This window comes from Siniperca chuatsi, linkage group LG13 (assembly GCF_020085105.1).
Source record: "Siniperca chuatsi isolate FFG_IHB_CAS linkage group LG13, ASM2008510v1, whole genome shotgun sequence".
Lineage (NCBI taxonomy): Eukaryota > Metazoa > Chordata > Actinopteri > Centrarchiformes > Sinipercidae > Siniperca > Siniperca chuatsi.
Window position 1 is genome coordinate 1,843,748 of NC_058054.1, and position 14,559 is coordinate 1,858,306.

General features: G+C 43.6%; 1 protein-coding gene across 28 annotated transcripts in view; it reads right to left on the reverse strand.

The window, feature by feature from the left end:
- Positions 1-14,559, reverse strand: part of dlg1b (discs large MAGUK scaffold protein 1b) — a 127,303-nt gene that overhangs the window by 31,440 nt on the left and 81,304 nt on the right. For 17 of the 28 annotated variants that reach the window (XM_044219714.1, XM_044219712.1, XM_044219711.1 and 14 more), the window contains 3 exons: positions 3,950-4,045; positions 3,171-3,224; positions 1,274-1,324 (listed from right to left, as the gene is read on the reverse strand). In XM_044219714.1, the coding sequence (XP_044075649.1) occupies positions 1,274-1,324; positions 3,171-3,224; positions 3,950-4,045 (201 nt within the window). Of the gene's footprint in view, positions 1-1,273; positions 1,325-3,170; positions 3,225-3,949; positions 4,046-14,201; positions 14,400-14,559 lie in introns of those variants that run through there. The other 11 variants (XM_044219719.1, XM_044219716.1, XM_044219715.1 and 8 more) reach the window with 3 other exon arrangements.

Below are 14,559 nucleotides of genomic sequence, written 5' to 3' on the forward strand. Positions count from 1 at the left end.
TTTTGATGGATGAGAAAATAAACATCTGCTGAAAACATATCAGAAAGAGAGAAAGAAGAAATCCGACGAGACGACAGACTTTTAAAAATCATTTCCGCTCTTTCAGGGATCCTAAACTTTAAGAACAAACTGCCTGATGAGTTGTCATCTTCGTGTAATGACCAGTTGTAAATCATCCTCCAATTTTACGGTTCACTTTACGGTAATATCTTGTTTCTAAGCTACTGTCATCTCTACACTTCCTGCAGATGTTTCACATTAAAAGCCTACCGGCAAAGGAAGGGCTTATAGCCTTTGAGCTGCGGGAAGGCTTTTAATGTGAAATAGTTGTGCAGAAGAGTTGAGCTTTATTCGCGGTAGCTTAGCACCGAATGAAAAAACAGCAAAGTGCAAATGATTGGTGAATGAAACTGTATTTCTGTTAAAAAGAGATATTCAGAAGAGCAGAGTGGTGCGCACGACCTATACACACGTTTCTTATTGTCAAACAAACGAAAAGAAACCAACAACACGTCGGTCCGTCTCTCAGCACCGTCTGACTTCCTGTCTGCGGCTCTCAGCTCCGAGCCCGTTGGTTCCTGCTGAAGATGCAAACACCTCACAAATATATAGTTTCATTATTAAAAATACTAAAGGATATAATTCTTGTGATATAATTCTTCTCCCATGATTAAATCACTGTTACTAACATATGAGAAACATATGAGCCTGTTCAGCCTACAGACAGAACAACAGACAGACGCGCTGTAGTTTCTGTGGGACTCAGCTGGCAGAGATGGTTTTCATTCACGCTGCACTGATAATAATTTGCACTTGAAGAAACACAGCTGAATTAGGACAAAAGGGGGAAAAAAGAAGATATAACTGAAGATAGAATAAAAAAAGATGTCAGGGATTAAAACACAGCTGCATTAAAAAGAAAAAATGCGTGTTTGTATGAGCGGATCACAAACGCACAAGTTTGCATTGTTTAACAGAGTTGGCCGGAGTTGATTTATTATGTCCTCATTTCCCCAGATTGCTGACACACTTGGACATAAATTTAAAATAACGTCCTTTTAGTTTGTAAAGACACCGGTTGGCCCTCCAGAGTTTTAAAGTACTAAAGTAAAAGTCCATAAAAGTAGTGTGTCAAAGTCAAGTTAACAGTATCTGCTGCCAGGAGTCTGGGCAGCGACTGCGGCTCGTTTATGAGAGTTACAGCGGGTCCATCTTAACAACATGGCCGGGATTCAAAGTGAAATTAAAAAAGGACGGCTGCTCGTCGTCTTACCCTCTCCAGCGTGATCTCCTCGTACTCATAATCAGCCTCCGTCCCGTTCACCTGCACACACACACACACACAGAGCATTTACCTGTCAGGTCACTTTAATAAAACAACAGGTGATTCGTATTCTCAGCCTCAGGCTCATTAACTATTTGCATCAAATGTTTTCTTCATTCTCAAAAACCCGAAAAAGAAAAGGCATATTGCTTCCATATTTGAAGCTAAGAAGAGGCTGTGAGAGGCAGATAAATGGAAGCAGTGCAAAAGCCTTATTTTTGGCTTAATAGTGTAAAAGGCAAGATGTCAGAGTAAAGTTTAAGGAAACACGCTGCGGTGCTCATGAACTGATATGACTCTCGAGTTTAACGCGGTGAAAGCAGAGCCAGCCAGAGTAAGCTGCTTTTTCAAACCTCCTTTTCTTATTTTCTTAACATCTCGCTCTTCGGCAAATTAAGCTGGCAGAGATGAAGCAGGATCTCTGACAGCAGCCAACATCTCGAGCATCACAGAGCCAATCAGAGGCCAGGCAGCTGTTTGGACTCTGTCGCCAATTAAATTTAGACTGGTCTGGCACCAGGAACGAGTCCGACAAGGACAGTCAGAGACGATTTACGAACGGACGGACCGTCGCAGGAAACACACAGCTTCACAGGAAGCTTCCACCTGTCCTTCAGGTAATTTACACAGAGCGAGCGAGCGATATGTACAGTATAATGTACTGTGTCACAATCTCACTGCACTGTCTGCGAGCCCTTCGACCGTCTCTGCGCTAATTTCCATCATTTCTTCAACTTTCTTTGTTCTATAAAAACAAACAAGCTATCCAGATTCTGTTGGAAGCACTGTTGGATCGAGGTTCAAAGGTCATCTTTGACCTTTAAAGGTCTGAGCACTCTAAGGACTTCTTGTCCACGTTGGAATCAGCAGGTGATTCGGTGAGAATCCGGCTTCGGTTAACATTACTCAGCCAGAGGTCAGAGGTCACAGCAACAAGACAACCGACAGAGCAAATATTCCTGGGAACTGAGAAAAGAGGTTGATGATGGTGATTAAAGTAAGAGTGGAGCAGAACAATGACAGATCTGAGAGCAGCCATCATTTGTGCTGCTCAACCGGTCGACTGCTATCTCCTTTATCAAGTTCTGATGATTTATTTTATGTATTATTTACTTTTTAAACCATCATCTATTTGTCCTGTATTTCTAAATCGTGTTTAGTTAGTGTGTGCTTTAGTCACATGTTGTGGAAGGCTTTAAATAATCTCTCCTCTCTTTAATCAACACTCTTCCACTGGTTGATATTATAGATAAAATACTGATTTCCTGACATGAGAATAGATATAACCTGCGACTTTGATTTTTAAGATTGTTGCCGTTTTCAGGACTCCTCGATCCAGTTAAATCAAGTTCGACAGCTTTGAGTCTTTGTTCCAGTTTTGCAAATGTTCAAATTAAGCCAGATCTTCATCGGTTCATGTTTATAATTAACACATGGAAGCATTTTCACAAATGCACACAAATACAGTGCATCCATGCATGAATCCACTGATTCACATTAAGCTGCTCAACGTGTGCGTTTCTCACATTCAAACTGTTTTAACTCGTAATCCGAGGTGTCCTTTCCTCAGCGCAGAATCAGCTATAAGTCTGGCTCGCTGCTTCTGATTGGTTCACAGACTGCACTGGTGAAGTCAGCTGAAAGGCTTAATAACCAGTTATCAAGTCATCTGTAACGGCGTTATCATCCACAGAGATGTTTGCAGCTGTACAGGTCGTTAGCCTGTGCCCTTTAAGTTAACACAGTTGTGATATTTACCTCAATATAAAACAAAACCGGTAACACACACACACACACACACACACACGATCAGAAACAAGTGCATTTCCTTTGCAGGTGAACTCACATATGGAGGCGAGTCCAGGCTGTCTGTGTTGACCACCACAGGAGGAGGATTGGCCTGAGGAGAGAAGGCACATCGCAGTGTCACAGGAAACATCTACTGCATAACATACCCCCAAAATGACCCCCAATCAACACCCAACCACAAAACCTGAGCAACCTCCCACAGAGCTCCACCCCTGCAAACACAACACACACTGAACCCAAGCTGTCCGCCGTGCAGCGAATAAAAGACTGACATTAAAAGACTTACTCTCCTCATGATACTACAGACCAACTGAGGATAAAGCAGGAAGCCGGTGGATTTGAGCAGAGATTAGTGAGGACAGAGCGGTACGTACATGGTGGGATTTCACGCTGCAGAAGATACAATGCTGAAGCATGAAGCCTAAATCAAACAAATCAAGTCCTGAAGGATGGCGACTCTGCTCCTTCACTTCTTCTTCTTTTAGCTTTTAATTCAATCTCTGCCTCGCTCGCTCACTCATTCGGCTTCCGTCTGCCTCAATCGCTCGCTCAGTTTCTGCCCGGGAGGAGCCAGATGGGCTCTTAAAAGTCATGTGGGGGGAAGTGTGGCATTTCTCCCACTGTTTCTATCTCTAATCTGCTCACTTCACCAGAGCCACAGCTGGACGGCAGACACGGAGCTAAACTCTATACAACGACAGCAACGAAAAAAGACGAGCAGCCAAACAAACGAAGAGATAAATCTATAGACGGACGACAGATGATGCAGAGAGAAAGACAGGTGGAGGAAAATAAAAACAAAATAAAAAGAAAAACCTGTGACGTCGGAGGGATGATGGTGGTCTCAGATGCGATTGGCGAGACTGGGATCACAGGGATTATGGGAGAGGAGGGCGGGGTGGCCTCGGCCTGCTGAACAATAGCACGGTGAGGGGTCACAGGTTAGACAAACACAGTGCAGCACACATGAACAGCAGCAGTAGGAGTGGAGGAGAGGATGGAGGAGGATGTGTGCATGTCCATGTTGACCGACAGGAGTTGCGATCAGTGTTTGGTTTTATCATGTTGAGGCGCCAGCTGGGAGGAGTTTGACGCACAGGACAGGACGGCAGAGTGTCAGAGGGGTCGGCCAATCACAGGAAGACGCTGCGTGATTGACAGATTACCTGACACGTCTGCTTTTTAGACAATCCTGACAAACTCGGCCCATCTGCTGCTCCGAGAAGATTAAAGCCGCACTATTTGACCTGGGTCTGAGAGTGTGTGTGTGTGTGTGTGTGTGTGTGTGTGTGTGTGTGTGTGTGTGTGTGTTAAATCCCCGGTCCCTCGGTACAGTCTCAGCAGGGGGTGGATGTTCTTTTTGTGATTATTGAAAAGCAGCAGATATTTCAATCTGGGAGAGCAGAGAGCATCAACCCTGACAGCCAGCAGTGACATCAGCGCAGAAGGTCAAAGGTCAATACGTTACAGTGGCAGGTCTGCTGTTTGCACTATTCTATCACAGTATATGTAATTTTATATAACAATGTCATTATATATTGTGACATAGTTAACATAATTGAGAAAGTATTAGATGTGTATCTTGTCTCCCTGATAAATCAAACCAATAAGCCACAGATGAGTCCAGATCAGCCACCAAAAGACTTTAAAAGGACAGCTTCCTCATTATGAACCATATAGTAAAATCTGTGACGGTAGACACATTTCTATTGCCTCGTGGTTTACATCACCATCACTAGTTTAAACAAAAAAAATTACCTCGAATGACGGACTGTAACTAATGTAAGACTTCCATATATTTATATCTTTTTTATTTAGGGCCAAGTCGGGAGCTTTCAGATCTTTGCTTTCATTTAACATTTTCAAGTAGCCAGCGAGTATTAAAATCAAACAAGTTGGTTGAATTGCTCACAACCTTCAGATGTACGCAACCTGTAACACCACTTTATTTTAAAGGGTCACAAACCAGAAATGTTGGGAACCACTACTTGGGTAAAAGTTTCTTTTAAATACTCGCAATTATTTTGCAAAAACAAAGGTCACTTTTCCTACATGATGTAACCAAACTCTTTATATGCCAGGACAGAAACACCAATCTACTTTTTAAAACCCTGGCTTACATGTAAAACCATAATAAAAGAGAAGTGAGCGTGAGCGTGAGGCGGCCTTCAACACTGTGACCTCTATTATGCAAGAGCAGGACCTCGTGAAACGGCTGGCAGGAAGCGCTGCTCTGTTTTGAAGAGGCTTAATTGTTGTGCAGCAGCAGCAGAACTTGGAGCCCATGGAAAACCAACAGCTGCTAAAATTAGCCCGCGCACATCGACCGCATTGATCTGCCAGCCCTACTTCTGGAGCGCCGCTCGGAAAGCTGCTGACAATGAGGCTTAATTGCTCCCAAAGAATACAAACTGCTGCGACAAAAGCAGCAGCAGACAGAGGACAGGGTTTTAATCTAACCAGAGTGACGGTTGGGAGTGAGCGCTCCCGTTCAGACGGGATCTCTGCGGTGATGAGATAAAATAAATGAGCTCATGGTGAAGAAGACCGTCGACACCGCGAGACACGAGCTATCCAACACAAGTGAGCCTGACCCGGCAACAAACAAACGTCAATTAATCAATTAGTCAATCATCAGCAGATTAATCAACAACAATTTGGATAACTGATCAAAGTCATTTATGAGAAAATACACTCTCTCTTTCCAGCATCTCCAACTGAATCTTTGAGTTTTGGACCGTCGGTCCGACAAAACGAGACGCCTGAAGACGTCGCCTCGGACTCCGGGGAAACTGTGATGGACGTCTTTCACCTTTTCCTCACATTTTACAGATTAAATGATAAATAATTGAATCCAAAAACGATCAACATTACACCGGACCACTACTAGATTATTTGACGCTGATAACTATAATCAATATTTGAGATTTAAAAATTAAAAAATCAAATAACGATTTATCAGCCGATATTACACAAACACAACAACATGGACATGAATTACAAGTTACAAGAATTGAAACCCAGATATGCAGAAGTTGGACATTTTACAGTTGGTGACACGGTTTCTAAATCGCCCCGAGAATATATTTGCCATTAGTGTATTTCAGTTTTTTGTTATTTATCAGCTGACATATAATACAGATTTGATTTACCGGTCCGGCTCTAATCAAGATATTAATTTATCAGGTAAATAACTGCTGATTGCAGACTTATAATCAAATGTTAATTATTGTGTATAGCACCTTCACACACACACTATTGCAGTTAAAAATGCAGAAGTGATGGCAAAATAATAAAATAATAAAGGCAGATATAAAACAGTAAGTTTGAGGAGGAAACAAGAGGAGCTAAAAACAGTTTCAGATCAAAACATGACCGAATGAGAAGCTGCACTGAGTTTGATGGATGAAGACGAATTTAATGCTAAAGCAGAAAGATGGTTTTCAGCTACAGGGACACAACAAATGGACGGTCTGTATTGATTCTCCATAAACTGACACACTGTAGTAACTCAATCTCACTCTGACAGCAACACACACACACACACACACCACTGTACATGCGCAGCCAGCTCTGAAAACTATTTTCCAAATGAAGTCATTTATAATTTCCACAGCAGAATGACCCTCAGCTCCTCAATCACCAACAACACAATGAGTTCAAGGGTCAGAGGTCACGACACCAAGACAACACCTGCCATTTTTTATTCTACTGCCAGTGTGAACAATAACTACAAAGTTCTTGCACGTCTTGGTGGAGGTGCAGCAGATCAAAAACTGACTGAAACAACAAAAGAATCCAACACACTGGTGATCAATTGTACTCTGGGATGTTGTAACGACGGCCCCCAGACTTTACCCGATGAAGGTTTGAGGACTGAAACATCAAATAAAGTGAGTACAAGTGATCGAGAGTGTGCAGAGCGCTTTTACAATATCTTTGAAAATACAAGCATGTTATTGCCTGTTATATGCCTTTTATTAAACAAAAGAAGAGTTAAATATTGTCTGAACACAAGCAGCCACACAAGAACTTTATCAGAGTAAAAATACAGTCTAAAACTGGCACAATTTTGATTGAAGTCTGGAACTCTCTCATCAAAGAAAAAGCTCACAAGATTAAATATCTGACAAGACGTTCGAGGCCAACTTTTAGTACTTGACCCCGATACTCTGTGCTACGAATCTCAGTACTTTCCGAAACTGACTCGGTCCAGCCTTACCTGTGTGACTCGGCAATTAACCTCTGAGACATAGTGGGAGAATTAAAGCTTTTGCCCCGTCAAACAACCAGCACAAAGGGTCTCCCAGCTTCAAACAGAATATGTTGTCGATGTTGAAGTACCTTACTGAAAGCGAAGGGTACCCAGGGTATTTCCGGCCTGTGCACTGCGTGGCTGCTGCTAACCACTTTAGCGGTACTCTTGGTCGGGCTTTTCTTGACGCTGTCCCGCAGGTTGAGGAAACGACTGCGAGCTCGGCAGGACGCCGGCACAGTGCAGGTGGTAAATGTCGACAGAGATGCCTGGACCTGTGGGCGATTCGGCTGCTGTTGCTGCTGTCGGTGGAGCTCGATGGCGTGCTGCCTCTGGAGCGGGTGCAGGTGGGCGATGGACTCCTGCAGGTTGATGTTGACCCGCGGCAGCTTCTTCTCAGCGCCGTTCATGGTCTTGGAGGTGAACTCCTGCCGGGGGAAATGTGTGGTCATCTTCCTGGAGGAGATTCCCAATTGGAGGAGGAGGAGGAGGTTAAATAATAAATTATGGATGTTCCTTCAGATCCGGAAAGGCTTGTTCGGTCTCTGTGGTGCGACAGCAACAGATCCAAACTCAATCCTGTTACTCAGGCTCCACCACCTCCCTCCACCACCAAAGCACAATAACACTCCCTCTCTTCTTTCTCACTTCACCCCCTCTTCAGTTGCTCTTTCTCTGTGACACCCTCCCTCTCATCTTCTCATTCTCCTGCCAATTAATCGGCTTCAGTGAGCGTGGCACATGTTAGCACGAGTGAGGGGGGGGGCGGCAGCTCCACTCGCTGTATGAATAATCGATGTCGCCCCCAGATTCAGACACAGCGCCGTGCATGTCAGCGTCAGCAGCGAGGGGGGATGTGACGAGGACTCCCGGGTAGCAGCAGCAGGCAGAAAGCTGCAGCTTTCTTTTGGATATATAAGGCTCTGCTGAAGACAAAAACCTGACAGTCCTCGCAGGCTGTTCACGACTGAACCACGAAGCTGCCGCTGATGTGCCTGATGGGGTTTTTTCCCCCCCAGTGCTGCACCTCGATTGTAAAATGACAAAATCTGAATGTGAAATATGAGCAGAATATCTTCCAAGGTCAAAAATTGATAAGTGTTCTGTCAAAATAACTCAAAACCAAACTAAATGATGGTATTCGAAGGTTGAAGACATCCAGCGTTGACTTTAGTCATGGTAGTGTGGACAGACTAGATCCATAAGCCACCAGACCTAAAACTGACAGTATGGATGGATCCATATTGATGGAAATAAACTAATGGAACTAAACAAATAACACACAATATTGGTTTTAACACCAGTGGGGCAAAAAAAAAATCCTGAAGGTGGCGCTGGAAGAAAAGCCACGAGGCTGTTCAAATCAAAAGGGGAGTAGGGCTGGGTATTATTTGAAATTCTTCAAAAAAAAAATGCTGCCAATATGATACTTCAAGATGCCTAATGTTTTTCTACAAACCCTTTTTATTTAATAAAATAAGCAAATAGTTTTTTTATAGATATCAATAACAACCTTAAAAATCTATTAGAATTTAGCACTGTTTTAGTACTGGTATCATAACTCATATTAGCAGCAGTACGAGCTCAGCTGAGACTTTCCTGTTGTGACAGATGGTGCTGAGTGGACTGTAGAGAGTAGTAGTATTCCAGCCTTTACGTTGAGTAAATTATGAATGGGAAAATTATTTATACGGCATTAAAAACAGCCCCAGAATAACCCACATACGAATGTTGACATGACAACGGGCGCTGTGCAGTTGGACAGATTTCATAAGTGGATTTAAAATGCAAGAGGAGAGCTGGGGTTCGGCGGGAGGAGCGTTTCCAGATCTTTCCCTCTCCAGCCGACACACTGACCCATCAACAGTTCATCTGGATATATGACAGAGCTGCAACATCGCTGCTCCAGGTCAAAATGACCAGTAAACCAGCCTGGATTGTCCTTATCACCAAACATCTGCAGTCCCTGAACACCTCAACTCCATCCATATTCACCATGGAAGAAAAACTATTTCAAAATATATTGATCTGCATCAGTGTTCTGCTGTGAATATCTATATATCTGCATCGTTTTTGATGTATTTAATTATGTCATCTGAACAATAAAGTAGCTTACTGTTACTGTGTTCAGCCCGCAGGCTCAATCAGAATCGACCCGGAGTGTTAAATGTGCAGGAATCTGGAAACCGGTCCACATGATTCATGACAACAGGAACACAAACGCAGCGTTTAGAGAGCAAATCAATACGATAAACTGTACTGAACATGTCACAGTATAAATACACATCACAGTGGGACCGAGTCCATGTCAGAGTCTGCAGACACTAAGACCATCTCACTGCTCACACAGCCAGTGTTTTCAGCTCAAATCTGAGAGATGCAGGACTGACTGATACCAAGGATCTGCTGATGATGAGGATTAGTGCCTGCACTGTGCTGCTGTGCATCTGCAGCTCCACCTGCAGGCCACACAGATCAACACACCCATCACTGTCAACATAACCAAGATTTACAAGCCAGAAATACAACCGGTTATACTAATAGAGTCAGTAATTAGGCATGTACTTTTAAATGTCATTAAGCTTGTTTTACATAACATGGGTGGTATTAGTTTAAACTTAAAACATGGAGGAGCTGTGGAGGATTAACAAAAGTATTTTTTCCTCATTAATGTGCAAATGTATGCAGCAGGAGCTACAAAATCTGATCTGTCTTTCTAATCTGTGGAGGAAAACTGGTTTATGAAGAAGAATATTTCTGTTTATCACAACTTGAGTCTTATTTTTCGCTGTTTTGTCCATCTGTTCAAATCAGTACTGATAGCGTTGTACTCACCAAATTAATCTGAGGTCTGTGAACATGGCGACGTCACAAAATAGAAGAAACAGGAGCAGTAAGACGATCAGACAGGTCGGAAACAAACCAACAGTTCATCCAGATGATCCAGACCATTTTATATGGAGGTCAAACTGAAAGTGAGCACGACTACAGTGAGTACGGCAGGTCCAAGCTGAAGCAGGAAGTGGGTCTGTAAACTGAGACGGGTGTTTACAGCTGACAGATTTACAGCTCACCTTCGTTTTCTCTCCCAAATAGGTTTGTCTAACCTGGAGGTTTGCTTCCAACGTGTCTGATGTGACTGCCTTTGTTTCTTCTTTTTCGTGACTTCACCGCGTTCACAGATGTCAGATATAAACTTCAACGTTATTATTACCGATAGAAATGATGGATGAAACTATGACTGTGAAAATCAGACTCAAGTTGTAATAAATCAGAATTATCCTTTGATTTGATAATTGTTGTCACGGTGAGTCTACAGATCGGCAGACTGATGTTGCCATCATGATAAACATGCTGCCCAAATCAGCCAAAACCACAGTGTTTGGCAACAACAGAGAAGACAGTCCCAGTCCCATTCACACTAAAACAAATGCTGAAAATTGGTGCTAATTCTCAAAGTAATGAAGAGTAAAATCAGAAGGTTTCTCCCAAAGAGCAGCAGGCGAACACTTGTCAGTTTCATTGCATTAAAAGTGCAACAAGGCAGCATGATGAGCAGTGAAACAAGCAGAGGTTTTAAACAAACCCAAACTGAAGCCCAACATACCCAAACATAACTCCAACCTGAAATGTCCTTTGTAGCCAAAAAGTCTGCACACACAACTACAATAAGTACAGTAGGTCAAAGTGAACCAGGAAGTCACCAGACAGTTCGGATAATAACTCTGACATTTCTCTTTATTTTCACTTCCGAACAGGTGGCTTAGACATTAAACTGCTCAGTCTTCTTCCAGAAGCACCATATACTCCCAGGATGTCCAGAAACTATGAAAATAAGACCCGAACAAAACCCAACTATGACCCAAATTGTAAAAAAACAAACAAAAAAAAAAAGCTGAATTTCCTCTTCAATCTTTTGTTTTGTCCCTTAGCTATTCATGGAATAAGAATCATGTATCATAAATAAACATGATTTTTACATGAATCATTTCAAATGCTCGTCTCCGAGTCTGACTTAAAATAAACACAGAAAGTAGCCGCCTGGAACGGCCATGATGGCTAACTGCATAGGGATCCATATCCAGGTCACCCAGCAGATCCATATGTGCACGCCGGTTTGTTTACATGTGTGAGGCTGACTTTTCCTGCGGTTGTACTGCCTTCTAAGGAAACTCAAAAAGCTAAATGAGCTCTCCATACAGTAAGAAAAAGCGATTACAACATGTAAAACACTGTGCGAGGGATTACAATATGTGAGACCCATCAGCAACAGACACTAGCATCTGGTTATACATTTTCCTGGACCCACTATGATCCAAAATTACAAAAGTAGCTGAATGGTAGCAATACGGAAACTTGCAAGAACTCGTTTGCTACTCCTCTAGCACGAACACACGCTAAATGGAAAGTTAACTGTTTCAAAGTTGTAGCTTAAATCCTACAATATGTATAGAAACGATTGTCTGAAAAACTGATCAGACGTGTCCATCTTTAGCTTGTTCTTTCCGAGCCGACGACGAGCTGTTTCGCAGGTCATTAACCTGCGGTGGGCTGCAGGTGGAGGAGCAGCGCCGTCACCTCCAGCCACGCCTGACAGGACGCCAAACTGATTACAGTCATGAATCTGAGCTCTGAGTCATGTCAGCCGTGCAGCTTCTCTGCTGGGATACACAGCTCAGATATTATCCATGTTATTATCATCATGTTTGGCCTTTGGTCTGCTAGCTTCTGTAACTCAGTACAATCTCTCATTCAGAGTTTCTTTATCTTTCAGAAAAACATAGAAAGTAAACTCCAGGAATATGCATATATTTTAAGGTAAATGAACTCCACTACAGCAGCTGTTATAAGAAATTGAAACCATCGTGATTTTTACAAACTTAAACAACAATTACTTTGCGAGCACAGAAAAACTATAGCTCCCATGAAAAAAAAGCTACAAGCACGGCAGCGAGGGTACTTAGGTCATTGTAACTTGGATTCGTGCATATCCACAAAATTCTCAAACAGTCTTCTAGAGTTGTTTTTCCAACCTTTTAGTTGTATTACAGATCTTTAAACTAACCAGACACTCGACTGTCCTGCTGTTATTACAGACATGTGAACTAACCACAGACAAATCCCAACAAGCACAAGTCAACAGCAGTAGCTCTGGTCTGGTGGGCATGAGTTCCCCTAAACCTACGAAGGTGGCTCGTGGGTATCGCTGTATTTAGAGCCATCCACCAAACCAAAATATCACTTAGAGCATAACATCAAAATATGGTTAGTCAGGTTATCCAGGAGACTTGTAGGTTTGAGTTGTAGGACATTAAAGGACAGGTCTGGTTTTGCTTGCTGTAATAAATCCTCCTGTTCATAGAGGCCATTAAAAGATCCCCTCCTCAAACGCTGCCAGCGCAAGTGATGAGAGGACAGAATCCACAGTCCTGGTTCAGTGTGAAAATACATCTAAAAGTTCATCTCAAGTTAATATGAGACTTCAGCAGTTTGAGTTAGACAAATCAAGAAGATATCTTCCACAGTTAGTCTGTTCAGCTCCTCTGCAGCTCAACAGGTAAACACAGTCTTGTACTAAAACCACTAAATATGACTGACTGCTGAAGCCTCATATTAACCTCAGATCAGGTTTTGAGCTGTGTTATGAGCTGTGGATTTCTCCTCCCATCACTTGGAAGCGTGTTAGGAAGAGATCTTGTAATGAGCAGTACGAACAGGAAGAATGATTACAGAAGGAAAAACCTGTGTCAATGTTCAAATGTGCACCCGACTGTTGTTTTAAGGTCAGAAGAAACCTTTGAAATGGGGATTTATAGTGATGGAAAAATACATCCAGAATCAGCTCCTCTCTCTTCGTGACTTTGATAACATTTCTTTTCTCAGGTGAAGTTTTAAGTTTAGTTTGTCCTCAGTGTAAACCTACATTTTGCTGTGTGTGTGTGTGTTAACGTGTGTGTTTGAGGCAGTAACAGGGAGGCGGTGGGGTAGTGCTGCGTGTAAGGAGCCGGGAGGTTGCTAGGCAACGCCGGGGAATGCATGTGCTACTGCAGGGGTTCCTCACATCTGCCCAGAACATGATGCTGCTGTTTATGCAGGTAAATCTCTCCACATCGACACGCTGCCTCGTTCACACAGAGCTTTGTAAAAAGCTGCACAGGTGCAGGAACCCAAACCCGAACCCGACATCAACAGAAACACTTCCTCGGTCTGAGACGAGGGAGATTCCAGCTCATCGTTCTCACCATCGGATACGACCCACAGCTCTGGAGCAGTCACTAGCACTGTGCGCCCCTGATTCCTGAACATTTAACGACACACAGAGCGATCTCACGTTTAGATCTATTAACCTGCTCACAGTCGCTGCAGCCTTATCAACAAATCACCTCAGATCATCCAACAGCACAAACACACACAGCGTCCTCGTGTTTACGATGTGTCTCTATTTATCACGAAATGGGATTGTGGAAGAGGGCGTTTCAAGATCTGCGCTGAAGAATTTAACCAGATGTGAAGATTTCTGCATGACTCCTGAACCACAACATGACGCAGCAGCAGCAGCAGCAGCTCTCCTGTTGCAACTTTTCCACATCCGCCTCATCCAGCAGCGTCACATCCACAGCAGACGGACCGATCAATACATTTATAACAACACACACACACACACACACACAGTCGGAGTAGTGCACGATCATATGGGCACAGGCTGACTGCACACACACGTTGTAGAAAATGACTCACGCTACACGCTCCCCCTACCTCCTCACCATTTATTTTTTTTGGGTGGGGGTGGGGGTGGGGGTGGGGGTGACCTACCAGTAGGCGCCGGTGGAGCCGCTTGGTTCTCCTCAGGGTGCCCATGATGCGGCGGCCCATCTTTTTGGCGTACCACACAGAGTTGAGCATGCTGCTTGTTGCTGCTGCTGCTGTGAAGGTGGAGGTGGTGTGTCGCCTCCTCTGCGCCTCCTCTCACTCCTGCTGCAGGCTGCAGGGTGGTGGAGGTGGTGCTGGCTGGAGAGCAGACGATGGGAGGGGGGCTTCACTCCACCTTGTGTCCCCCCCTCCTCTTCCTCCTCCTCCTTCTCTTCCTCACAGACACAAACAGGAAGCTGCAGAGGATCTGGTGGAGGAGCTGATGGAGGTGACAAGGCGCTGCTTCCAGGAGAGGAGCGAC